The following is a 27688-nucleotide window of genomic DNA, read 5'->3' on the forward strand; positions in this document are numbered from 1 at the left end:
ACTCTGCTGTTGTCACCCCATCAGGGCAGCCAGAAGCCACTCCAGGGACAGGGGCTGGCAGCACCCGGACACATCATGTGCAGTTCTGGGGGAGGTGTCCCTCACCAGCCTCTTGGGAAAGGGGGGATGGCCCCAGCACATCCCCCTCCCCAGGCTGTGCTAGTGGAATGCCTTGCTCCAGGCTTTGGGTTGCCACATGTCCCTGCAAGTTACTTCTGGGGACGCAGAATCATAGAACTCTAGAATGGGGTTGGGTTGGAAGGGACCTTTAAAAGTCATCCAGTCCAAGCTCCCTGGAATGAACAGGGACATTAAACAGATCAAGTTCCTCAGAGCCCCTTTCAGCCTGATCTTGAATCTTTTCAGGGATGGGACATCACAGCTTCCCTCAGCTACCTGTTTCAACACCTCACCACTCTCATAGTAAAAAATTTCTCTAATTCTACCTAGCCTAAATTGACCTTTCTTTAGTTAAGAAACATTATCTCGTGTCCTATTGCATCAGGGCCTGCTAAAAGGCTGTTTTTATCTTTCCTATAAGCCCCCTTCAAGCACTGAAAGGCTGCTATAAGGTCTTGCCAGAGCCTTCTCTCCAGGCTGAACAGCCCCAAGTCTCCTATCTTTTCCTCTCAGCAGAGGTGCTCCAGTGCTCTAAGATCTTTGTGGCCTTCTCTAGACTAACCCAAACAGATCCATGTCCTTTTGATATGTGGGATCCAGAGCTGGACATGGCACTGCAGGGGCCTCACCAGAGCAGAGTACAGGGGAAGAATCCCCTGCCTCAAACCACTGCCCTCACTGGTTTTGGTGCAGCCCAAGATATGTCTGGCTTTCTGGGCTGCAGGTACACATTGCCAGGTCATTATCCGCTGATTGCCTCAAATCCTTTGTCGCAGGACTGTTGTCGATTCCCAGCCCAGCCTGTATTGATATGAGAGCACAGTGCCCCTTCTCTCCTTCTTTTTGTCAGGGAGCTGGCAGTGGGCCCTGACCCCACCTGAGCTGCCAAAAAGCACCTCATGCTCCAAAACAACTTCACTGGCTTTAATCCTGCTTTATCCTCCTCAGCTGGGCAGAGGAGGCCTTACCATGGAACAGCCCCATGCACAGGGGAAAGCCCCCTTTCCACACCCTGCTCAGGGAGTCAGTCACGATGTCCCTTCCCATGTGTGGGGTAACAAGCTCATGATTTCACAGGAAATCCCAAATCCCATGGCTACAGAGCAAACCCATGTGCAGGCCAGACCCCTGGGCTGCTGCGGGCCTCAAGGAAGGAGCCAGCAGCACGATGCTCAGCCTGCACCAGAGCCAGGGAAAAGAAGGAAAGGCAGATGATGGAGATATCTGTCTAACTGTGTTTCAAGATAAGCTTCTTTAACAGAGTTTCCTGAGCAGAGAGGGCCCATTGTGGCAGAGGTGCAGGGCCAGCTCCTGGGGGCACTGGGCTATGGCCAGTGGTGCTGAAGGTGAGGGTCCCTGCAGCACAGTCACATCTGGGCATGCATCCATCCATTCCAGCTCAGTGCTGGGGAATGTGAGCCCCGAGATGGCAGCAGCTCCTCCACACTGCCACTTGTCCCCTTCCTAGCTCAAGCAGGGTTATTCCCTGGCAATCCCCTGCCTCTGGCATCTCCTCCCCAGCCTTGTGGTGCTGCCAGGAGAGCTGGTGCCTGAGACTCTGCCAGCCAGAAATGCCCCAATGACCCAGACCTGCTGCCAGGAAGGATGTTCACTTCTTTTCTGCTGCAAAGATCAAGCCTCAATAATTACCAATTCCAGCAGTTGTTGAATTATCTTAGTAGTGGTTGAGGCTGCAGTGAATGACCGGTAACACAGGGCCCCCATCCCAGCTGTGCTGCCAGGTTTTATCCTGAGAAATGCCACATTTCTGGGCAGGGGCACTGGGGGAGGGTGGCAGGGCAATGCTTTCCCGGGGTTCTGAGATTCATCTTGGCATTTCCTGAGTAAAGCCCATTCCTTGGTCACAGGACACTAGCCCCAGCTTTTATGGGCTCAATTTGGGGCATGAGCTGGGGTCTCGCTTCAGCTCAGGTCTCTGTGGGCAGGGCACAGGCACATCTCTGGCTCAGGGGGCGGGAAACCTCACTAATTATTGATTAAAAGATTTTTCTAAATCTTTTCCATAAGCAACAACTGTCAAGAAAAAGCCTGATTAATTATAGATCAGTGGCCCTGGCCGCTCCAGGGCTCTCATCCTCCCCCGCTGCCTGCAACTTGGCAAATTCCCAGCCAGAGTTTTACCCTTAACAAACCTTCAAGAGGGCCAGAGAGCCTCAGCTGGGAATCACAGGGGGATGCAGGGCCTGATCCATCCCCTGGCAGGGAGGGAAGCAGTGCCTGGGAAGAGCAATCTGGATCCGCTCTTGCACCACCCTTGCTGGGGGTGTCTGGTGAAAAAATGTGCTGAGCAGAACTGAAACCTCCCTCCCCAGCTGCAGCTCCTGCTCTCACTCTGCCTGCTTCTGCACTGCAATTTTAACAGTCATTTATTTTCTCATTTTCCCAGCTTGCCAGTAATTTTAAAATGAGGGGGATCTAATTTAGTAAATGAGATGCTTCAGGAAGGCTTTAATTAGCTGCAAAGAGAAGCAGTAGATCCCATGAAGGGTTTAAGCATGGTGAGAACTGCTCTCTCAAGCTGAGGCTCCCAGGTGAGGGCTTAACAAGATTTTCAGGGGCCTTTTGATAAACCCTGGGGGTTTGAACATCATGGGCTTGGAGGGGTCCCACAGCTGAGAACAGAGTGAAGGATGCAGGAATGTTGGCAAAGGAATGTGGGACCATAGGAGCTCTTGCAACCCTTGTTCCTAAACCACTGCCACAAGCCTCGAGCATAAAGCTCTGCTCTGGTCCCCAAACCCTCCTTGGGTCCCCTCCATGGTGGCCACCTCTGGCCACATTTGTGCCCCAATAAACAGCCCTGACCTGCTTTTTTTTTATTGTACATCACTGGGTGATTTCCCCAGGCCAGGCAAGCCTCAACCTCTCATACTAGGAGGAGGTGGGGTCTCTTGTTGTGGGGACGTGGCAGGAGCAGAGAGAGTGCACCTGGAGCTGATGAAACACCTCGTCTGGAGAGGCACGGGCGGCGTGGCACCGCCGGAGAGGAGGGGATGGGTCCCGCCTGCCCCCAGCGCAGCTGCAGCCACACTAACAGCCGCGTTCCTGGAGGCAGCCGGGCTGAAACTCGAAAGCAAGAGCAAGGTCCCAGAATAGCCCCAGCCCAGGCCGGGGAGAGTGGGGCAGAGCCAGAGACACCGGGACAGCAGTAGGAGGATGGCACAAGTGCCCTCGCTTTGGTGCTATAGCTGTGCCAAGCCCGGGTGACACCCATGGCCTCTGCCTTGCCTGAGCCAGGGAGCTGCAGCCCCCGAGCACAGGGAGAGTGCTGCTGGCTCCTGCACCCCATCCTGGCACACCCTGCATTCACACCGCTGTCTTCTCTGAAGGGCTTGGGGAAAAGCTGTGCAGAGCCCACATTGTGCCACGCCAGCACTGGCCCTTGTTTTCCCCCAGCCAGCCCCTCCGTGCAGCTGTGCAGCAGTGGGGCATCCCCTGGCTAAATTTACTCCTCACCCACTACAGTCCCCAATCAGAAATTCAAAAGGGCTCCCCAAAAAAGGAAGTGAAACTGTCTCCAGTGGGTGCTGACGTGTGAAGGCAAGCGAGCGCCACGCGGCCGAGCCTGAGTCGGCTCAGCCCTGAGGTGGTGGCCAGCTCTGTGTCCCCAGGGCTCTCACCCTGGGGGGTCATCATCTTGTGGGGGACATCAGCCCTGAGATAGGGGAAAGGTCTTGGGGTGGTATGATGCTGCCCAAAATTGGCAGGGTGCGTGGTGCTGAACAGGGACCCACTGGGGCTGGTGCCAAGGCTGTGCCAAGACTCTGTGCCATAGCAGGGTGCGTGTCCCCCCAGGCCAGGGTCACCCTTCCTGTCCCCTGGAGGGTCCCTGACAGGGTGCCCAGTGGGGTCTTGCCTGACAGGGTGGTCCCTGCACCGGTAGGATGTCCCAGCTGCTGTCCACATGTACACACACGTGTGTGCACACACATTGCACACATGTGTGCAGGTATGTGCACACACCCCCTCTTCAGTGACCCCAGGGCATCCAGCCCCGGGCTGGGCATGACTGACCCCACACCTATGGGATTTGAGGCCAGGAGAGACCCTGACACTGACACTGTGGCCTTGTCTCTCTGTGCCACCACCACAGGGGGACCAGCCTGGACAGCTTCCTGCTGCTACCCTGCTGTCAGGTCACCCTGAATTTATTCACTTATTTATTGAATTAGACTAATCAGTCCCTGCCTGCTGCCAAGGCAGCCCCTTCTCTGGGGTCATCCCTCAGTCTGACCCGTTGCAGAGTACAGGAGCAGCCTCCAGGTTCACAAAATACGGGGCAGGTTTCCCCAAGTCTGGGAAATAAAACATAGGTTATAAATTAATAAAATACAAGATACAAATTATAAAGTACAAGTCATGAATGACAAAATACTATCAAAAACCCCTGGGCAGCCCTGGGTCAAAGCCCCAGCTGGAGACAACCAGAGAGTGCAAGACCAAGGTTTATTTCCCTGCAATTGGAAGAGAATTAAATGAAATAAATAAATGTTTCAGACTGGTGTGGTCGAAAACACAACCTGAGCATTCAAGCCCATTTGTGAAGACAAAAGCAATCATTTGCATAACTGTGTCAAAACAGCAACTGCCAGGGCACGCAGCTGGCAGGAAGGTACCCCCTAGCTGGGGGTTATTTAGATGTGTATGAAACCACACCAGAGCCTGGGGGAGAGCCCAGTAAACAGCCCCAAAGATAAGTGCCCGGGCTTGTAAGCAGATTGTAAACAAGCTGAACCGACTCAAAAATAAACACCTTTCAGCTGCTTCAAAATATTTATTATTTCAATTTTATTGTGGTAGTAGAATGTAATTCCCAGGAGAGCTTCAGCCTGGTCTGGGGACTCAGCAAACCCTTGTTTTCTCTCAGATTTGAGGTAAACAGGTGCTGATCCCCAGTCAGCTGTGCTGATAAAGATTTGATCACAGGGCTGGTTCTCCCTGTCTGGAGAAACATGGTCATTGAATTGCAGACTTTGTTATGACTCCCTGGCTGGGATTTTTTAGTGTAATGTTAAGAAATTTCTAGGTAGGGAACGTTGGTGGCATGGTGATTAAGGTGGTGGCAGTGGTGGCTGAGGGGTGTGATGGGGGTGGCTGCCAGGGTCCACACCAGGCCCTCGGGGTTAGGCTCACCCAGTTAGGGAGGACTTCTAGCCAAATTTGCCTTTTTCCCTCTCCACAGCCTGGGTGGGCAGAGCAGACAGCATGATGGGGAGTGGAGGAGAACATTGGGTGCACCCTGGGGCTGGACCCTGCACCCTGTAGATGTGGTGTTCAGGGACATGGCTGGAGCTGGCAGTATCAGTATGGTCTTAGACAGCTTTTTCATCCAGAAGGATCCTGGGTTCCTACCCCAGCCAGTGACACCCTCACCAACAGCTCCCCACCCTGTGCACATGCTGCCGGCCCCACGCCAGAGCCACAGCCCTTTCCCCTTCCTCTGCAGCCATTGCAGGGAAAAAACACCAGGTTTAAACATTTCTGCCATGTTTTGGGGCACTTTTGGCCAGACCCCCCAGGCTGGCTGTGGGCAGGGGTGCTGATGCACATCACAGCCCCCCAGCTGAGCCAGGCACCTTCACAGGCAGCTGTTTGACCGCAGCCCCGCAGCTTGGAAACAGCCCTTGCTAAAATTACAGCCCGCCAAAACCAAGAGCCTGCTTTGGCCAAACATCAGCTGGGAGCCAGGAATAGCCCAGGCGCCGCCACGCTCCGCTGCCCTGGCACAAACTTCCCTGCACGTGGCACCCGAGCACCTCTGCCTGGCCGTGCTGGGGCAGGGCAAAAGCGGGAAAAGCTGGGGTTTGGCCCCAATTCAGTAATGGCTCATGGGAGGGGGGCATTGCCATGTTCCTTCCCAGGCAGCCCAGCATTCCCAGCAGAGGCACAGCGCTCCCCCGGATTTCAGGTCCCAGCAGGGCTGACCAGTGTGTGCCAAGCCTTTGAGGCAGTTTTAGTGTCCAGCTGTACAGAGGGTCTCTGCTGCCAGACCCTGCCTGGTGCCACTGCTGTTCTCTGCTGGGGACCCCACAGCCAGCCAGGATAGGTCCCCCAGGTGATGGGGACCCTGTGGAGTGCTACTCCCAGAGCTCCCAGTGCTACTCCCAGAGCTACTGCCCAACATTTTGGTCCCCAATGCCTTTGGGAGCCACAGCCTGTGCCCTCCATGATCCCCCTGGGCAGGGCACCTGGTCCCACTGCCTGGGTGCCCCTCACACCCTGGCCTGGCGCTGGGGTGGACTGGGGGGCTGCAGCCACTCGGCGCTCACCATGGCCGACTGGGCCCCCCTTTCTCACTGCTGGGACTGAGCCCACCCTGGGCTGGACCTGGGCATATCCGTGGGGCAGCTGCCCTGTAGCCTTTGGGCACAAGGGCCTGGAGCTGGACAGTGCAGCTGGGAATGGTGGACATGGGTGGACATGAGGGAACGGGCAGAATAGAGCACATGGGAACACAGAGGGGCAGGGAACACAGGGAGGACATAATGGGACATGAGAGGAAGAGAGGGCACAGCAGGGAGGGTGGTAGGGCAGAGGGAGCAGTGAAACACTGAGGCCAGGGACATGATGACACAGGGCACAATGGCATCCAGACATGGGGGACAGGCGCAAGAGGCCATGGGAACCAGTGGCACAGGGGACACGGGGACACAGGGGCATGGAGACACAAAGAATGGTTGTATGAAGACAGAAGGAACAGCAGCAGGAGAACATGGGGCATAGGGCCATGGGGACACAGGGGACAAGAACATATGGAACAGGTGCAAAGGGGAAAAGTGAATGACACGAAGGGATAGGGGCCCAGGAGTCAGGGGACAGGGGCCAAAGGACACAAAGGAAAGGGCCCCAAGGACATGTGGAACAGGGACAGGAGGACACAGGCGGCAGTGGCAGGACACAGAGTCATAGGCACACGGACGCATGACACAGGTGGCAGAGATGGAGACACAAGAGCGAGGGACACAGGGACATGAGGCACAGCCACACGAGGCAGAGGTGGCAGTGTCGGGGCTGGGGACAGAAGCACACGGGGCACAGGTGGCGGTGTCGGGGCTGGGGACAGAAGCACACGGGGCACAGGTGGCGGTGTCGGGGCTGGGGACAGAAGCACACGGGGCACAGGTGGCGGTGTCGGGGCTGGGGACAGAAGCACACGGGACACAGGTGGCGGTGTCGGGGCCGTGCGGGTGCCCGCGGCCGTGCGGATGGCGCCCCCTGGCGGCCGCCAAGCAGCGGCGGGCGCCTCCCCGTGCGCGTGCCCGTGGCGCCCCCGCGCGTCCGGCGTGTCCCCGTGTCCCGCGGCTCCAGCCCGCAGCTCCGGGGGATCACAGAGCCACCTCCCCCCGGCGCTGGCTTCGGGTATCTGCGACGGGGCCCCTCCACCCGCGGAGAGCCTCGTGCAGCGAGGGCTTCCCCCAGGAGCCTCCCGCGGGGGAATGCTCGGGGGGATGCTCAGGACCCACGGGTGGGGCGGCCACCACTGGGGCTGGGGGCTGGAGCCCGGCACTGGCAGTGGATCCCTCCAGAAATGATGAAAAACCTCAGCCTGCCCCCTCTTCTCCCGGATAACGGCCTGTGCTCTTCACCCATAATTCAGGAGAAGATGGGAACATGCCTGGAACTCCAGCACATTAATTATGAACCACACACAGTCCTGCCCCATCAGCGCCAGCAGCTGCAGTTATTCTTGCCAGCACAAAATGAGATCCGTGGAAAGATCCCTGTGTCCTGCACAAGGGCACTGCAGGTGCTGTGTTCCCAGTGACACCCCCATCCCCCCAACAGCCAGTCCCAACCCTGGGGAGAGCGACAGGGCAGCGTCTGAGCGCAGGGACTGCATGCATGCCGAGCCAGGGCCAGGATTTGGCTCTGTCCTCCCTGCCTGCGCCACCACGCAGGGGATATCCCTGAATATCCCAGATGCCACCCCCAGCTCTCTCCCCACTGGCCTCACAGTGCCATGCCGAGCACCTGCCCCAGATGGTGAAGGGACACAGAGCCAGCAAAAACGAGGCAGCAACCCACTGACAGGACCTCGGCTTTATTCCAGTCAATACAACGTCCCCCTCCCAGCAGCTCCCGCCGCCCATCTACAGGGGCATCCCAGGGCAGATCCAGGCTCGCAGAGATTCACCTCTGCAGAAACGCAGGTTCACAAAATCTTCACCCAGCCAAGGTTTCAATGTGCTTTTTTTTCCCTTGTTTCCCATGAACAAGATGCATTGCCTCCGTCTCCACTGCAGCAGGGCCAGACCCTACAGGGCTGGTGAGAAGAGGCTGAGCAGGGCCAGGAGGAGCAGGAGTGAGAGGAGCTGGTGGTGGTCCCCGCGCAGGGACCCGCCGCTGGCTGTGGCCCCCCGGGAGGCAAAGATCTTCCGGCTGTGGAGGGGCTGCGGCGGGCGGAAGTTGTTGATCATTTTTAGGAGCATGGATCCCTCGAGTGGGAAGTGCAGGGTGCTGACAAATGCCTTCAGCTGCACAGGGAGAGAGGGAGAGTGGGCAGCTGCATTGCCAGGCACCCCAGTCCCCTGCCCACTGTCAGCCCACCTCAGACTGCCCCAATGGCAGGACCCGTGGCATGGCCCCACAGCAGTGGGTGTCCTCCCACCACCCCCCACTGCTCTGCTGAAGCCAAACCCATGGGTAAGCACAGAGGCAGGTCCTTACAAGGATCAGGTCTTGAGTTTTAAAGGAGCTAATTGTGTTTTTGTGCCAACAGTGGGCACTTAGAGAGTGGCTGACCCATGACTCCCTCAAGAAAATACATCTACTAAAATGCTTGAGCAGCAGAGGAGAACTCCTTCTTTCCTTCCATGCATCCATCCATGCATCCATCCATCGCCTTGGAGCCTCTACTGAGTTTCAATGGATTCACTCCCATTTCTCTTTCTGAATGCCAAGGCTGGGCAGGAGTGCAGTATGGATGGGATTTCTCCCCTCTGGCAGGTGGCCACATCTCCATTACTTAACCTTCATAAAACTAATTAATTGCCAACTTGCCAGGAGCATTATTATAGAGATGACTTTCCCTGTGCTCTTGCTCAAGGGTCAGGAAGGACAAGGAGAGAGGTCACCCTGGGGATCCAGCCTGTCGGATGCTGGCACGTGGGGCTGTACATGCCAGTACCTGCTCCCAGCCAATCTCCACTGGCTCCTCAAACACAGTCCAGACGACAGCCTCGCTGCAGTCGGGGGTGGTCAGGGAGCCCTGGTAGCGGTAGTAGCCGGAGAGCCGGGTGGCACGTGGCAGCAGCGTGCTCAGGCGGAACGTGGAAGCCAAATCCACAGAGTCCCCTGTGGGGCAAGACAGGGGCGCTCAGCCTGTCCCCTGCCAGGGATGTGGTAGGGACAGCAGGGCCACCCCCATCAATTTCTCCTCAGCAGATGAACCCAGATGAGCTCAGGGACTGGCAGGTTCCCCCATCCAACCCACTGGGGTGCACCCCTGCCCTCCCACAGCAGGGTCTCCCCTTTCCTGCCCTGCCCTGATGAGGAGGTGACTCACCAGCATGGGAGACATTCCTGAGCCCTGCCACGATGGTGTTGTAGTTGGTGTTAGTGGTTTCAGAGACCTGTGTCCAGGCAGAATAAGTGGTTGAAGTCAGGCAGAGCCTGAGCAGGGCAGAGCTGGGTCATCCTGTCCTGCCAAGCAATCACAGGCAGAGCCAGCCTCCCCTGTTGCAGAGCAGTGGGGAAGGTTCCCAGCCAGGTTCTCTTGCAGTCAGTGGGTTACCCAGCCTCTCCTGGCTTGGACCCAGCCTTCCTGCCCCTTCCCACTCCTTCAAGACATCCAGATAACTCTTGCCCTGCTGCACCACCAGCAGCCGGTTTCCAGGGGGCCCCTGCAGACCCACCTGGAAGAAGAAGCCGAGGACAGCCAGCCCATTGGGATGCCCCTTGGCCTCCGCCAGCGTCTGGTACTTGGCATTCATGTGGACGATGTGCATCTGAGGAAAGTACAGAGGAGGCAGGTGTGCACAGCGGCCCCCAGCCAACACCCTGGCAGCAGGACATTCTGCTACGGATCCTTCCAGCCATCTTGGGATGGCCAGACTCTGAGCCAACCTCTCCCAGTAAAGCCCTTCTGGTCCTGTTGGCACTTCTGTGGGGTGGGTGCTTGGAGAATCAAAGCACCCCAATGAAGCAAGCATCCTTTGAAGGGTGTGCAAAAGGGGGCCAGCAGTCCCAGAGTGCTCGCCAGATGCAGAACATAAATTCTGCTTTCCTCTGGCAGATAATGAATATTTTAGAGGCACAGAGCCTCTTTCATCCAGAAGGATCCCAATATGCTTAGCACAGCATGCTCCTGCTCGCTCTCACTTGCATTCACTAGCTCAGTGTGTGGTCCCAGCAGGGCACAGAGCCCCCCAAACCCCACTGAGTGCCTTGGACAAAGTAGCTTGGCCCATGCATGGTAAAGAAACACCTCAAGTCTCTCGTCAGCTGCTTTTTCACCAGCCAGGTGCCTGTGCAGGAGCACTGTTGAGGAGCTCCACCAGCGCAGTCGCAGAGCCCAGTCACCTGCTGCATGACAGCCTTGGGTTGCCCCAGCATCTCCCCTTCCCACCACACCAAGGGCTTGGGCAACCCAGGACGTGCTGGGGGCCTTTTCTCACGTACCTCCATGGGGAGCTGGCGCCCATCGAGGGTGTGCTCGGAACCATTTCCAGCCGGGCTGCCCCAGTGGAAGTGGAGCTGGACGGCGCGGTACCTGCCGGGGAGGCCCCCGCCGCTGATGGTGATGTGCTCAGAGGCCGACTCACTCGCCAGGCTCAGCATCACTGCAAGGGCAGCAGGGCAGGGTGAGGGGAGGCTCAGGGAACAGCCCTGGCACAGCTCCTTCTCCCCCGGCTTCACCCCAGCACTAACATTCATCTGCAGGGGATCCTGCAGCACCAGGAGTGGCACCAGAGCCAGGCCCCAGTCAGGATGGTGACTAGGGAACTGGGACAGGGGACGGTGCCCAGCTTCAGCACGCACCTGTGTGCCCGTTGTTTGTCAGCCTCCACTTGCCAGGGGGAGCCTGGTCGTAACCCTCGAAGAGGATGTCCCCGAGGCCACCGTCCCGCTGCAGCCGGCGCCTGTCGATGTTCACAGGGGACTGCCTGTTGCCTCCACACGTGGCTTTCAGCTCCTTCCAGTGGCTGGGCCCTGCAGAGGAGGAGCAGAAGCACCACGGGCAGCCACCAAACCACTGCTGCCCCCAGAGGGGGACACAAGGCCACGGGTGGCTGTGTCCCCAACCAGCCCTGCTGTCCCCACCAGCCTGGTCTTGCATCCCATGGGAACTGCTCTCCTGCCCGGCTAAGTTTCCTTCCTATTGATGAGCAGGGGCTTATTGCAGCCTCATCCATAATTCAGCAGGATTTCCTCGAGGGACCGGGGGCTATATTTAGGCTGGCAGCAGCCCAGATTGACACTGGTGAAGGGCAGGCTTTTCTCCCTGCCCCTTCTGCCCGTTGCCGGGTTTTACCATGTTCAACCTACTCACACTGGTTCTGTCCAGCTGTGACAGGTGACAATGCAACCTGGCCACACAACTCATCCTGGGGAAAATCCCACACAGGTTCCAGAGTGACCACACGATGCCCATCAGCAGCTCCTGGGGTGGGGGGGTCACCATGGCAGGAGCTGGGTGAGGACACAGCAGTGCTGGCAGCCAACTGCACCCACTGCAAACCCCCAGTGCTGCCAGGGGGCTGTGAGCAGGGTCCCCATGGCTGCCACCACGGCCAGACCATACAACCAACCCAATATATGTGGCTGGCCCCCATGGCCCCAGCATCATCTCTTCTTGCAGCCCTTGTGGCAGCCCACAGCTGTCGGATGTAGCCAGCCAGCCACTCGGCTGTTCACTGCTCCAGTGTGGCTGCCATGGCACGCCACTCCTCCTCCCGGTGCAGCCCAGGATAGAGGTGTCAGCCCTGGGCACCGCCACTATCTGGTCTCAGTCCCAGCTGGGGAACAGGAGCTCCCTCAGTGTTTCCAGCCCTGTCCTCCCGGGGCATCTCCATTCCCAGGGGAGCTCAGCACACCCCAGCAGGCACTGTTGGCTCTTCTCACACACATATCATGGCTTTGCCTTCAGCCAGGGTTTGGGGAACTGTTCTCCCAGCAGTGCCTCAATGTTCAGCTCTGACGTTTACCTTCCTCTTGGGCAGACAAAACCACAGATGCTTGTGGGCTGTATCCCACCTCCTGCCCCCTCTGGGCTCAGCCCTTACCCTTTATGTTCTCCTCTCATTACTTCAGGCAACTTTTTGCCTGGAAGCCCTGGGAGTTGCAGCCTGGCCATGCCACCATCCCACCAGTTCCTGGCACGGTGTAACTGGATGGCCCCACAGATCACCAGAGGCCTTCAATAAGGGGAGGGCATTCCCCAAGGCTCTGCTGCAGGCACACAGCCGGCTCCGCGTTGCTCCAGCCGCTTCCCACCGGCCCCTCTGCCCTGCCAAAACCTGCCCTCGCTGCCAGCCCAGCAACGTTGAACCGGGTAAGACCGAGCCTCGCCCCGACAGGGATGAGCGGAGCCCAGCAATCCAGGCTCACCAGCCACAGGGCATGTAAACCCAACAGCTATAAAACAGTTGGGCCGTAACAGCTGATTAAATGCTTGATGATCTTTAATTAACCTTTTACAAGCTATTTGTATTTGTGTGTTTTGAGACAAAGTGCCCCCAGCCATGCTTCCTTCCCCGTCCAGGCAGGGCTGCTGCCTGCTCAAAGGGAGCTGTCCCTCCCCAGTCAAGCCCCTGGACCCCCAGGCCCCTTGCTGCCTACACCGCATGGGGTTTCTAATAGAGTATTTCAAAACTTGGACTTAATTTGTTTCAGGTGGAAAGGGGAAAGCTGGTGCTGCCCCAGGAGCACCTGGACCTGGCTGAGGTGAGGGGTGGGACTGAGTTGCTCCAAGGGGCTCAGATGTTTGTCAAGTCTTTACAACCACACCCCTGAAAGTGAAGCTCCTCTAACCATTCCCATGGGGGGATTTACCCATTTCCATGCCACACTCCCCACTGGCCCTTGCTGATGCTGCCCAGGGTGCTCTCAGCTGGACACTGTGAGGAGACACGAGGGTCTGAGCCCTGCACAGCCCCAACACACCCACACTTGGCACCACTCACCGCATCGGGGGTCCTGTGAGTCGTAACACCACTGCCCTGTGGGAGAAATGAGAGCTCAGAGCAGGTGATGGAGACAGGCACCCTTTCCCAAACCCACCTATGGCCGTGCCCAACCCCCCGACAATGAGGACATCCCCCAGTGCGGCCCGGGGTCCCGCCAACACTTATGTTCATCACGGTTATTTTTGGTGCTAGTGTTTTCACACCCTCCCTGCCTCCCCCACACGCTTCACTGGGAAACATCCCTCAGTATCACTGCTCCAAGGCAGCCAAACCTCCCTGCTCACTGTGCTCCTTCCCCAGCTCTCGTGGGGCCACCCCCCTTTTCCATCCTGGGGAGCCAAGGCTCACCCCACAGCAGTGGCCCCCAGCAGCCGTGGGCAAGCGGGAGCCGAGAGGAGCACCCGCAGCCGTGCCCGTGTCCCCACCGTGCCCACTGTCCCCACCGTGCCCGCGTCCCCACTGTGCCCACGTCCCCACCGTGCCCGCTGTCCCCGCGGCTGCCGCGGGTGGGCTGGCAGCGGCAGCAGGCGGGCGGTGGGCAGGCCCGAGCCCACGCTGTGGGGATGGTGCTCAGCCCCGTCACTCAGGGCCACCTCAGCCAGAGCTGCCGAGCTCCCACCAGCGCTCGGGTGGCTCTGGGTACCAAGGGCTCGATGACAAGAGCTGGCGCAGCAGGTGCAGGGACACCGAGGAGATGCCGAGAAGCTCCTGCCCTGCTGGCTGCACATCCACGCGGGGCCATCGGCTCTGCAGAGCGAGCTGGGCAGTGCACCCCTTCCCTCCTCAGCTCCCCGTTCTACGCCTGGCAGGAGGCACAGAACAAGCCGGTGCAGCCCGGGCCCAGCCCACGGGAAGGGTCCCCGCTGATGGCCGAGGGGCCATGCCAGCAGGCCGGCTGCAGGCGAGCCAAGCCACGCTCTCGTGCCAGCCACAGCCTCTCGGAGCAGCAGGACAAAGGGAGCCCTGCCAGCCTCCACCTGTGATGCCTAAGGCCCCAGCCTGCAGCACTGCATCCACAGCCTCACTACAGCGGTACGGGGAGGCACCAGCCCCAGAGAACTGCGAGTGGGACAGAGCAGGCAGGATTCTGACAGTTCCCAGAGCAGGGATCTTGGGGTCCAGGGGCGAGCAGAACTCCTGGAAAATCCTCAGACCTGCAAGCACCAGCCCTCGAGCATCCCCCGGCAGGAGCCAAGGCACCGCAGGGCGCCCCCAGCCTGGCCCGGACGCAGGTGAGCACCCAGCGCCCCGGCCCGGCAGCGCCCAGCTCCGAGATTTCGTCCTCGTTGGTGCTTCCCGGTGGTGCAGGTCTGTGGGGTGGATAGGCTGAAGCCCAAAACCCCACTGTCCCAAGGGGGCCCTGGCCCCACCACCTCGAGCCCCCCGAGGCCGGCAGCACTCTGGGCCATCCAGCTGGGGCTGGTGGGAGGGCAGGAGAGGGCTCCTGGGACCGACTGGGTCCCCCAGTCTCTGTTGCCAACCCCTCAGTCCGCATCACCCCTGGACACGTGGGAAGGGAATGGAAAAAGCGGCGCCCCCCGAGCCCCCCAACCCCGCGCCCCCGTCCTCTCCGCCCGCGGGACCCCCGGCCCCGCCGCCCCGGGCGCAGCTCACCTCCCGCGGCCGCTCGCACGACGAGGGGCAGTGTCAGGAAAGTTACGCCGAGCCCGATGGGGCCCATGGCGACGCGGGGCAGCGGGGGGACCCCCGCACCTCCTCGTCCCGTCCCGTCCCTCCGCAGTGCGCCCGGTGCTAGCCTGGGGCGGGCGGCAGCGCTGGCAGCGCCCGCAGCCCGGGAGATGCTCGGCTCCAGCCTGGGCTCTGCTCTTACATATTCATCACCCGGGCTGAGTTTTTAACTCCTCGGCTGCTAGGAGGGAGCGGGGAGAGCCCGGCCCCCGGCCAGCCCCTCGCGCCCGCCGGGTCCCTGCCCGCGGTGACAGGGACAAGCGGGGAGCGGGGGCTGGCGGAGCCCACGGGTGCTGCGCTCCCCGCTCCGCTCCCCGCCCGGTACCATCCCGCTCCCCATCCCCGCAGCTGGAGGTCGGCAGCATCCCCGCTGTGCCCCGGCCCGCCCCCTCACAGTGTGTGGGACTACAGATGGATTTCGGGGGCCTGCCAGGAGGCAGGACGGGCTGGGGACAGCAGCTTTGGCCCATCCCCTCCCCATTCCTTGCAGACAGGCTGTGGGACATACCCTACCCCCAGCTTTGGGAACTCCCCAGCCCGCAGCGGGTCCTGCATCTCCAATGTCTGAGCATGGTGGTTCCCACCTGATGAGGGGCAGGCAGTGCCATGGGGACCCGCAGACCAAACCCGACTCCTGCCAGCAAGCACAGGCCCCTCTCTGGACCAGCCCAGCCAGCACCTCCTGGAAGCCCCATCCGCGGGGCCCAGGCGGCCTTGACAGCCACGCTATAGGGGACCCTGAGTCCCTGCAGTCACCAAGGAGCTGCACAGTGCCGGGGCAGGATTCAGCCCTTTCCTCTCCGGTGGGCACAAGGCTGAAGTGGCTCACGTCCTCACAGCCATGGGGCACTGGCTGGCCAGTGCAGGGGGCAGTGCTGGGGCACAAGCCTTGCACACCCATCTGAGTAGCACCGGAGCAGTGCAGGCATCCCGTGCTGGTGGAGGCAGCTGTTCAGCTCCTCAGCACAGAGTGAGCATATGCCATCCCTTGCACCTGTCCAGGCAGGTCCCACAGGAGCCAGGACCTCAGCAGGTAGGTAGGAAGGGGGTGAGAACACAAGAGTATGGTGTGATCACATTCTCCTTAAATATCCGTGCCATCCTCACGCAGCAGAGGAAAGGAGGCCGGGGGCCCAGCCCGCAGCTCCCCTCACCGGTGCTTGGCCCTGGCCGGGAGCACTGGCGAGTCACTGCCAGGATGAGCAAACCCGGCAGCAGCGCCCGGCCAGCGGGAAGCAGCCCCTGCTGCCGGCTTGGCCAGGGATGGGCTCTGGCTCAGCAAAGCTGCTTGGCTGCCAATGCTACACCGGGCTCATTCTCAGCAGGGATTCTTTGGGGCACCTTCTTCCCCTCCCCCCGAGGCAGCACCAGCCCTGAGCCACGCTTGGGCCCTGGTGCAGGGCGCAGAGGAGGGTGGCAGCACAGGTGTCCCCCGGGCTGGGCTGGATCTGTGCCGTGGCTGACACTTGGCCCCTGCTCCAGGGATGAGGTAGTCTGCAGAGGGCTGCGGTCATCCTTCCGGAGAGAGCCGCAAGGGGCGGGCAGGTGCGGCAGAGGGTCGCACCAGCTCCGCAGCCTGCTGCCGATTGTTGCCGGGAAAGAGGGGAGCTGCTCCAGCACTCATGGTATCAACACCTCCCTTGGAAACATGAGCCCACCAAGTGATCCCTCTTCCAACACGCCCACAGCAGGACAGCCCATATTGCCAGGAGTGGGGGAGAAGCCCAAAACTCCTGGGGTCAGAAGATGAAACTCATTGCCCCATGGACACTTTTTTAGGTTTTCAGACTTCTCTAGTAGTGATTTTTAGCAAGAGGGGCAAGAGCAGGGTGTGGAGCTCAGCACAGCCCCCACAAGAAGCAGGAGCAGAGTGAGGAAGCAGTGGGATCTACAAGGCATGTGAAAGGCAGTGGCAGCCCTGCAGCACTGTGCCATACCCTGCTCCCACCCATCCCCGCTGCACTGCTCCCTAGGGTGCATGGCTGGCTGCTGGCACTCATGGCAGGCAGGAGCAACTTCCAGTTTCTACAGGAACCAGATCAAGCCTTGAAACTGGTGGCCTTGCTGACGTGGTGGTGGTGGTGGTGGTGAGCTCACAACTGATCCTGAAATTTTTTGTCCTCGTCGTAGGGCAACACCACGTCCATCATCCTGCTGCCACCAAGGCAGGAGGTGGCGAGGTCCCTGCAGACACGCGTAGTCACAGCACCAAGGGTGAGAGCCGTGATAAGGGGAAAAGTACCACTGAAAGATAAAAAGTTACTTAAGCTGCAACCATCGATTGGTCGTGGGCACAGTGCCACCCTGGTGGGAACCCCCACCACGTGCACCATCAGCAAGCCGGTGCCAGCACACAGCAGGGGTGCCAGCAGCTCCTGGAGGTAAATCCTTCACTGACACCCGGGAGCCTGGCCGGGGATCTGGGCAGACAGGGACAATGACAAGACCAAGGCTTGAGCCTCCAGAGTGTGGTTCCCATCACACAGGGATGGGTGCACGAAGAGAGGCGGGCATCCAGAGAGGCAAAGTTCACAGGCAGTAAATACTCTGATCTTTGATCCCCATAATAAGCTGGTACCTGCCCGGGAAGAAAGCCGGGAGCGGGGCAGGGAGCACAGCAGGGGCCGGCTGCGGCCCCGGCACAAAGCAGGCACTGAGGCCGGCAGATGCGCTCTGTGACGCGGCTGCACAGCCCCGTCATTCATGCCACGCTCCCGCCGCCGCCGGGGTCAGCGACCTCTCCCCCGGGCCTGGCACCCCCGGCTCGCTGCCGGCCCGGCCCCGCGTCTGACACGCTCCCCGCCCTGGCGCTCTCCCAGCGCCCGACACGCCGTGTGAGCACAGCTGCTCATCGCTCGCTCAGAAAAACCCCTTTTCAGCTGCTAAGAGCTTACAGCAGGAGGCTGCCACAGCAGCCGAGGGTCAGCACAGACAGCGCCTCTGGACACGGGTACCCCCGGGGCAGGGCGGGGAGCCCCGAGAGCCGTGGCTGGGCTTCGGACAATCCATGCTGCTCCCCACAGAGCTGTCCTGTCCCCAGGCAAGGGGCAGGAGGCAAGGGCAGGGTGTACCCGACTGAGCCCCCTCCCAGAGGGGCTGATGCGGCAGCTGCTGCGGAGAGAGGCGGGTGCCCAGGAGCAGCAGCGGGGCAAGGGCTGCGCCCCATCGCCCCCAGCTGAGGCAGCAGCGCCCGGCTGGAGCCGACACGGAGCTCTTAGAGCTGTGCTGCTCAGGGCCACGGAGCGGCTGCGGTGGCAGCTGCCTTCTGCAGGCACAGGGACGGGGGAGCGGAGCCCGCCCTGGCCCCACGGCGACGGCGCCCGCTGGACGCCTTTCGGCAGCTGCAAACACTGCGAGCCCGGCGGCTCGTGGAAAAACAGGGAGCTGGGAGTCTGGACCAGCCTCGCCATTCTGCAGAACCCCCCGCCCCTGGACTCAGCAGCATCCCATGGGTTTGGGAAGGACAGCAGGAATACGCTGCACTTCATTTTCTTGGGTGTAAACTCAAGACCGTCCTAAAATTACACTAATACAGGTGAGTCCCGCTGGAATGTGTACACATAGGAACTCTGGCAGACTACGTGCTCAAAGTTAAATGCATTTATTGATGTTTTTGCAAGATCACAGCTCAGAAGAGTGGTTTAACAAAACCCTCCTTCACAACGCTGGGCAACCACATCGACGCAGAAATCAGGAGACATTGGAACACAACATCTCTCTTACAGAACACAATTTATTTGGCATTTGGATGAAATGTTTCTCACAGCATCTTGAAAAAAAAAAGATATTAGTGCCAACCCCAAAGAAGTTAAAACAAAAACCAGTGTCACAGGGACTCAATTATTATAGTATCAAATTTAAATTCTACATGGTATTTCACAGAATATCAAAATCTTTTATACACTGCCACAGTTAAGTCCAGTCACAAACCAACTACACAGGAGAAGCCTGCAAGTGCAGCGCTGGCTAAAATTATTTTCCAGAGGAAGGTACAAAGCAGTGTCTCATTCTCTCGCAGCCTCCCAGGCACCCTCAGCCCAACACACAGGGACGGTGCAGCACAGCCACCTCTGCTGGCAGCAACCCTGACCCACTCAACATTCGAGGGGCACATACTAGAAAATTAAAGCTATGTGGTACCCTAGCAGGCAGGCAATGCTGACTGTTATTAGGGGGAAGCACATCTTCATCACTGAAAGCATCTATTCCAAGGAAACACCTCTTTCACTTGAGACTGGGGAACATGAGAAGCAAACATGAACTTTGATTCACCTCCTCTACACTCAACTGCCCTAATTTTACGGTCCAGCTCCCAACTTGCAAGGGAAACTTAAAAGAAATTTCTGCATATTACACGTTCCTTAGCTAGAGAGAAAAAAGATGTTTCAGCAAGTGAAAAAAGGAGATACACATTATGGATTGTTCGAGGCAACATTAAAACATCAGTGTTTTGCCACTGAGAAGTCACATCTGAAAGATAAAAACATCTTTAAGTACCAGGTTCAAATTCATTTAACATGAGATGGGAAAAGAATGGTAATAATTACTGGTCACAAAAAACATTTTCTTCCCAAGTACTGAAACAGGCCATCACCCCATGGCACCTGTGGAGGCAGAGCACCCACCAACTGCAGGATTCAGCCTTCAGAAAAAAATGTCCACCTACTTAATTTTTCATCTAGATCAGTGTCCTGCTGTGCATGGCTAAAGGAACAGTCTGAGGCTCAAACCAAACTGGACTGAACACTACACAGACAAGCTCCTTGCACACCAGAGTGACAATGCTGATCCTGCACAACAGAACCCACCACCACTGTAACATTTTAACTCTGAACTCTCCCAGTACAGAGCCAGAGGCTGCTGTGGGACTGTGGATGGGCATCACTGACAAACCAGGGTGTCTGGGACTGCTCTGGGAACAGCAGAGGCCTCAATATGGCACCACAGTACAGGGAAGCTGAGGAGCAGCTCTGTATGAGGCCACAGTGGGACAAGACTAGCCCGGCACAGAACCAAGTGCTGGGACTTGACAACAACTGCAGTCAAGGGCATCCCAAGAAAAACACACCCTGGGCTCGCACAGGCTGCTGGAAACCATGTGGCAATGCCATCTCCCTGCTGGGGCTGCAGGGACATTCAGGATGCACCAGCTGTTAAGAACATCCAGAGATGTGAACGGCAGTAGGGAAAAAATCAATGCAGAAAGTAACTCCTAAGAGCTCATCAACTGAATGGCAATCAAAGCAGAGAGGGTTTCCTTGGGCTAGCACCAACTCTTTGTCATCAGCCCTTGGGACAAAGTGCCCACCAGTCACCTTGCCAAGGGCAAGGAAGGTTTGCTGAGGAGTCCACTGTCGTCAAAAAAACTTAACTCTTCCCCAGTTGGTCCAGCAGTCTGAGTAGTTGGGACATTTCCTGCTACAAAGGCTGTTACTCCAATAGAAAGTACTCAATGTGAAAAAGCTACAGTAAAAGAGGGGGGGAATGACAATTTTATTGCCAAATTAGAAGCTCACCGAGAGGTAAATGAGCTGTACTTAGTGGGCTGCTCCATTCAAGGCAAAATTTGCCTTGTTTACATTTAAGATGAAGAAGGATAGGGGAAAACAGAGAAAATAGCAGCCTCCTGCCAATATACAAGTGAAAAAGGCTTAGAAGCAATGGGGAAAATATCACATTGAGGCTTCTACAAAGAAGCCTCCATTTGGAATAGCTACAACCAGGAGCCACAATGAAGTTGCCAGTTGTAACAGAGCTTATTTGCAAATAAAATTCACCACAGAACCAAAAGTAAAATACAAAAATATCGAACAGATTCCCGCAGTGTTAGCAGAAGTGTGAGGTAAGGTATCTGTTCACCTCAGCCACAAAATACAGCCTCAGAGACTGAACCAAGCCAAAAGGCTTTTTGTTATTGCGCTAGGATACTACAAAGAACAAATATTCCATCTGGCTTCAAAAGAAATTGGAAATTTTCTACTTTGCACTGCTAACAAAGTATTTTTCAGGAACAGATTGTAGTAGCATAGACTTTGCATCCTACATAAGTGTACACTATCACAGCCTGTCCTACAAGAGAGTATAGCCAGCTCAAGAGAAGTATTAACCCTAGAGCCTAATTTCTATCTCAGCTTCACCTAGCTGGAGGCAGCACAAAGGTTACTGTCTACAGTATGTATAGAGATATATATATATATGTGTGTATATATATATATCACCACCCAGAAACACGCACACGCACACACGCATTCGTACCTATAAAACTAAAGAAAAATCAGTACATACAATGTATAAAACGTATGAATGTGCTCAAAAATGCACAAAACCCGCTTTATTTTCATACTTCAGAAATGCTTAATAATTTGTATGCATGGTTCTGACTACTGCTATCCATCCACTTCATTAGACCAGGACTTGGAACTCGGAGGAGGACTCGGGTCAGAGATTCCCACAGGGTGGAGAACTGCTCCTCTCGTTTCATACCACTGCTGCTGGAGCCAGGCACAGCAGAGAGCAGGATGGGGTGGTGGAACAGCTCCAGGCAGAGAGGCTTCCTCCCACTCGTGTGCCAGCAGCGCTCCCAGAACTGTGATTCACGCTCTCCGGTGGAGTCAGGGCTGTTTGCAGTGTCTGCATGTCGAGACACCAGATACGACCTCGGTAACCAAACTCACAGTTTTCTGTGCAAAACGAGTTGAACTGTCAAGACCAATCCCCAAGTACAGTATAAGCCTATGGGCAAGACAGGGAATAGAAAGTAGCAGCATATTCCATGGGGAAAGAGTCAGCTGCACTGGGAAACCACAACATTGGGTTAGGATTTGTCATACAAGTTTGATTTCTCATCATTACTAGAAAAATAGATAACATACACACCCCCATGCAGTGCTTTCTTCCTGTCCCTCTAGGCTTGTACCCTTCATAAGGTAACAGGAGACCATTCACAAGAGGCATTCTTTACAAATTCCTTAAAATTCATCTCATCTGCTGACTGTTACAGTAAGTCAAGGAGAAGCAGAGGCAATGGGAGTATGGGAGAAAAGGGTAAACTATTTGTACACTGAAATCCAAACTTAAATTTAAAATTGCCTGTAAAGATTATTTTATACTCATTATCAAAACCAACAGTGCTTGACTTTGGGTATCGTGAGGGATTGAATGAATCTTTGCCATCTGTAAATTAACTTAGCTTAAAGAGTTCAATACAAGGGGGAAATTTAAGTTGACATATCAGACTGAAGCAAACTGCTTTATTGATTTAAGTACACTAACCTCATTATAACCCCTTGTGGTACCTGGAGGGGCACAGGGGAAATCTCTAGAACAGGGTTGGCTATTTATGGGACTGAGATAAGGAACAGGTGTCCAATTAGAATTAAACATCACCTATAGTACATGTTGATCACCATTTTTAAGTGGTATTTGGAGAACTGTAAAGAAGTGAAATGAAGGGGAGGGAACACACATGCTAAATATAGCATGCAATAAGAAAAGCAAGAACAGTGGTCTTGTGTCCAGGCCAGTTTTGTGTAACTGTTCACTGTAAAGAAGTTAAACCAGAAAGAAAATACTCCAATCTTACTTATGGGATTAGAACAAACAGGGGCTTCACACAGTGAACTCAGGCTACATCAAAGTTAATTGCTCCCCATCTCTTCCCTAAAATACTTCCTAACACACGTGAGGGTTCTACTAAAGGGACATCACACAGACCCAGTTTTCTTCATGGGTCAGAAGTTTATCCAACAATATGAGGATCTGCAGCTACCCACAACAAATAACTGTAACTGCAAATCCCAGTTTTCTCAGTACCCATTTGTCACATATTGCGTAGACCATTCCTGCTCCAGCTCCTCTGGTGTTCTGATCAAGGCACTGTGTTTTACACAGTGTAACTCTTGATGGCATGTGTCCCACTCCATACAATAGGCCCCCAGCCCCTTCCCTTGCAGCTCCATCTCCTCTGCTTGAACAGTGATTGCTCCCACCCTTCTTTCCCATTGTCTGTTTCCTGGGTCCAGTGACATCCAGCCAAATCCAAGCAGGTTTTTTTTCTGATGTAGATTTTGATTCCTCTCAGGTTAAGGAAAAGAAAAAAAACCAACCCAGACTACCCATACTTCTCACCTCCTCAGAAGTCAAAGGAATTCTCTGCTCTCCTTTCCACAGCCCGTGGAAAAAAAGAGCAGTTGTGCAATCCATATTTACAGGACAAATTGATTAGTGAATGAATAACGACAGCCAAAAAACGAGAGGCATGATCCTAATCTAGAACATAAAAGCAGTGTTTGAAAAACAACGTGGAGATTCCTTCTGGAGTTCAAGCCTCGGATTAGTGTTTGTCTGTGCAAACAGTTGCTAAAACTCTGAGCGGTGCTGGGCGTTTCACTCCTTTATACAATGGTGTTGAGGGAACAGTGGCTGTGGCGGCTGCCTGTCAAAGTTTCTGCTGGGGTGTTTTCATTTATGGGTGTGTCAGGAGGGACAAGAAAGGTGCTGCTGTCAGCAGAGTCTTCCAGTTCCACTGGAGAAGGACCAACTGAGGGAGGAAGTGATCCCTCTGTCAGCTGTGGGGATACATCACAGTTTCCTAGTGATGGAGGACTGCTTTGCACAGCCTGAGAAAGAACTCCATCTGCAAAGGACAAAAAACCAAGCAGAATCAGAACGTGAAGTTTACCATTTCACGTTCCCAAACAGATTTATGATCCGTATTTCTGGGAGCTCTGAGTTTTTCCTGGTTTTGAGCTAATGCGCAACAAGATGAGACTGCAAAGGAGGAAAATTGTGTAACAAAAATAAAACTTTGACATATAAATAAGATGCTTGCACTAATCAGGCTCACTTATCTTGTGAAATATGCTGCTATGAAATCCCAAATTGGAATGATTTCTACAGTATGTGAATATCACAGCTGCAAAACTGAAGAGCACTGGGTGAATCATTAGACAGTGGTATTTTTGGTCAGTTTTTGGGGGCTGTGGGTGGGGGAAGCAGGGAGGAGAGAAGAGGCTGGATACATTTTATCCAGAATCTCTTGCATTTGACATTTGTTCTACTTCTTAATACCAAACTCTATCGACCTATCTTCAAAAGGCCAAAAATGGTAGCAGCATGGTAGAAAAAAGGTAACCAGCTAATCCATCCAAGGTTAGGCTCAGAAATAGGTAAGGTTTAAGAGGGTAAACTGTTTTGGTTTAAGAGGGTAAACAGATTGGATTCCACTGCTAATTTAGGTGATTCAAAAATCTTTGAGAAAAACCAAGCTTAATGATACATTTTAACAAAAGACTTTTCCATCACAGAAATTGCACATTTTTTGGTAAAATGTCTTTTCCCATCACAATTGCTAAAACACATGATTATAGTTTAAAAAAAAAATCCATCCTCTAGCCAAAACGAAAAAGTGGGAGAAAAGAGAAATGATTGCCTACATACCTGGAGTGGAACAAAGGATGCTGTCTGGATCGACAGAAGCCTCATAAGGAGGAGGTGGGTCATCAGGATGTTGAATATCTGGGTATTTGTAAGCAGTATAGGGTGGAGGGGGATCATGAAAATGAAATGCTCCACCTTCCCCATCGTCTGAAAGATGCAGTGGAGTAAGGCCAGTTCCAAAACCATCGGGACCATAATCAAAACCAGGCATCCTGCGGCCCAAGTTGAAATGGTGCACTATTTCAAGAGAAGGAAAAGGAGTAAGTGACTTTATCTCGTGCTGTCTTCTTCAGTTTAAGTCAGATCTCAACACTTTTTTCCACTTTTCACACCCCAAGAACTCAGGTCTCCTGAAGACCTAGAAAAGTCTACATAACCCATCCAAGTCAACTTGCTGCAATTACACAATACCCAGGCCCACCTGCTCGCAGTCTGTTTGTCCTGCATCACATCTAAATTTGACTCTAACCTCTTCAAACTGCAGACTATTGTTCACACAGAAGTTATTTCAGATTTGGAGCACACACAAACAAAATTATTCTTCCATTATCCACTACAAAAGTTCAAGTTTGAAGATCCCACCAAGACACAGGCACAGTCAAGCAAGAGGATGCCATTTCTCCCCTTTACATACCCCAGTGTGTCAACATCCAGCACAAGGAGAGAGATGATACTCACAATTAGCTCCAATCAAAGACTCGATGCGCTCTCTCCGCCTCTGGCGCAGCCGGTGCACCATGAAGAGCAGCAGAGAGAGGATGAGGAAGGAGGAGATGCAGCTCACGATCAGGCGCATTCCACTGGCCATTGAGTCAAACAGGCTGTTGCCATCTGTTCATCAAACATATAAAAACAGCTTGTTATTTTTGTTCAAGATTCATTTTTCTTGATGTTCTTCTGTCAGTAACGGAGAGATAAATGTAGAGTGGAGATTCATTAGCCTGGTTTAGCACTTCTCCGTATTTCAAATATATAAGAAAATCATGAATCATCAAGGGATTTATCTTTTTACTGCAAGAAGATCTGAAAGTTTCTAAGAATATCTTCCTCAGGAAAAGGGGCAAAACATTGAAGGCTTTGGGCCTCCGAAAATTGGAAAAAACAAAGGTTAATGGCATTTTGCACATCCACTTGTTTCCCTTGCATGGCTGATCATATTATACTAAAGAGGAAAAGGCTTGAGAACTAGCATATCTATACACTACATAACTTCTGAACATCCTAACCCTTCCATTTCCACTAAAAAAATCTCTGAACATTGTCACCCAGATGTGGCTGTCTAAATTCCACGTGTCACCAGTACACTGGTTAGCACCACTAAGAGATAGGAACATGGTAATCAGTACTCAGGACCTGAAGAGATTAAGGTGAATGGGAATTAAACCTTTTCCTAGAGTCATATCAAAAGCAAGTGGCAGAACAAGAAACAGACCCAGGAGCTCCGAACTTGGAGAGCTCTATCCCATTGTTAACCAGACCCACGCGGGGAAGGCTCGTGTGAACAAATTACCACTGCACTCCCAGCACCAGGCACAAGAGGCATCAATTTCTCACAAGTCAACTAATCCCACTTGCTCATGTCTAAGCAGCACACGCACCCACAGGTCCTCTACACAAACTAAAATGACCTGAAGATGATGTACTGTGTTCTTTGCACTAACTCCCCATTAAAGAATTCTGAACGACAAAACACACCCAGGTTAGGGGTGGGTAAGAAACAGATGAGGTGGCCACACAACGTGGTCACCTGCTGCTGCAGGACACAAACACTAGCAGGGATGGCTCCTCTTCCCAGCAACTGCAGGGTCACTTCCCAGAGGAACCAGCCAGATCCTGGCCACCTCTCCTTTCCCACACCCACTCGAGTTGCAAGAGCTCCCTCCATACTTTTCACTAACAGCAACTGAAGTGTTATCAAAGATTCCTTATAAAAGAAGGCTAAAAGCCTCACAAAAATTTTAAGTATTAGTTTGTTACACATGCTAGTAACAGAAAAATCCACCCAATTTGTATCACTCCAGTACATGGCTAACAGGCTGGCATTTATTATGTAACGCCTTCTTGGCAAGAAGAAATTCATTTAATAGTGCACTATGAATAAAGCTCGAACATTACACCCTCTCAGATCCGGCTGTGCAGCACAAAAGCCTGGGTGCTGTCAAACCCTTTAGCAACTACCACTGACAGAGCTTCAACTGCTGCAGTCACACACCTCCCAACCAGCACAGCCTCCTGAATCCCACACACCTGCCCCTGCTCCTCCTCCACCTTATGGCCATACCGACTCCATGGTCACTGCAGAATATTCAAGGCTGTCAGTAACACTGAAGTGCCTTTAGTAAAATATACACATAAGTGCGGAGGCCCAGAGAAGCTGATTTTAGTCAGGGATGGATTCTGGTGGTGCATCTCCCCTCTGCAGGCTGCACTATGATCTGAGAAATGCTCATTAGACCTCAGCCTTGATGAGCTGCACTTGGACTAAGCCCTCTTGAGCTTATCAGAAACCTTGTCTGCTCCCAGGAACTAACAGGTGTCTAAAGAACATCTGTTTTTTAATGAACAGCCTTGGAAGCTTATTTTTCTTGTCTGAATAACAATCCACTTGGAGTGGTATTTTTGTTATTGCACCTTCAAAGAAAGTTACACACTCAAACTGTAGCCAGGATGGAAAATTACTCCAACTAGAGCCCATTCTCTTGTGAAACAGGAGCCCAAAGTGGGATCCTTTTGATCTCTCAATTCCCAGATAAGGGGCTCATGTGTATGTCTCAAACCCCAACAATCAGATGGCTGTGGAGCCAGCCAAGGACTGTTAGTAATAACAGACGAGAATTGTTGTTAATAAGCAAGGACTATTGGTATGAACATGCCATGAGAAAGAACAGGATTTGTCTGGAGAAGGGGAGCCTGGTGGAGATAGGGCAGCACTTCTGTGAGGAAGAACCACACCACAGTACAGTGCAGGTGCAAGAATGTGTGGCAGGAAGTGGGCATGGACTCTGGAATGGGACTGAGATCACCAAAGACACCTGAAGCCCACATAAATACAAAACTAATTCAGAAAACTTGTTTTTACCCTCAGTATAGTAGCGCCCTACAACTGCACCAGTTCAGTCACTAGAAAAGTTTCAGCACATCAGTTCTTTCCAAGTATTTTATTTCTTCTACTACTTTTTCACAGTTGCAGGTCTGTCTAAACAAGAGCCACAACAGAAAAATTATTTTCTACCTCAACATGGAACAGCAATAGACAGACTACCTTGGTTTCAAAATCTTCCTCTGCTATTTAT

The 27688-nt window shown here is 54.5% G+C and overlaps 2 protein-coding genes across 2 annotated transcripts in view; both read right to left on the reverse strand.

Moving 5' to 3' along the window:
- Positions 1-8162: 8162 nt before the first annotated feature.
- On the reverse strand, positions 8163-15186 carry LOC119707424 (carbonic anhydrase 15-like). The gene is made up of 8 exons (XM_038152410.1): positions 14883-15186; positions 13266-13301; positions 11122-11292; positions 10762-10922; positions 9996-10088; positions 9647-9713; positions 9269-9435; positions 8163-8615 (listed from the first exon to the last, which is right to left on the reverse strand). The coding sequence occupies exons 1-8, from the start codon at positions 14947-14949 to the stop codon at positions 8397-8399; spliced, it is 981 nt and encodes a 326-aa protein (XP_038008338.1). The 5' UTR covers positions 14950-15186; the 3' UTR covers positions 8163-8396.
- Positions 15187-18672: 3486 nt separating this feature from the next.
- Positions 18673-27688, reverse strand: part of DGCR2 (DiGeorge syndrome critical region gene 2) — a 45144-nt gene continuing 36128 nt past the window's right edge. The window contains exons 8-10 of the mRNA XM_038152077.1: positions 25074-25226; positions 24396-24632; positions 18673-23592 (exon numbers count right to left, since the gene is read on the reverse strand). Of these exons, the coding sequence (XP_038008005.1) occupies positions 23351-23592; positions 24396-24632; positions 25074-25226 (632 nt within the window). The 3' untranslated portion in view covers positions 18673-23350. The remainder of the gene's footprint in view (positions 23593-24395; positions 24633-25073; positions 25227-27688) is intronic.

Source organism: Motacilla alba, chromosome 15, assembly GCF_015832195.1.
Source record: "Motacilla alba alba isolate MOTALB_02 chromosome 15, Motacilla_alba_V1.0_pri, whole genome shotgun sequence".
Taxonomy (NCBI): Eukaryota; Metazoa; Chordata; class Aves; order Passeriformes; family Motacillidae; genus Motacilla; species Motacilla alba.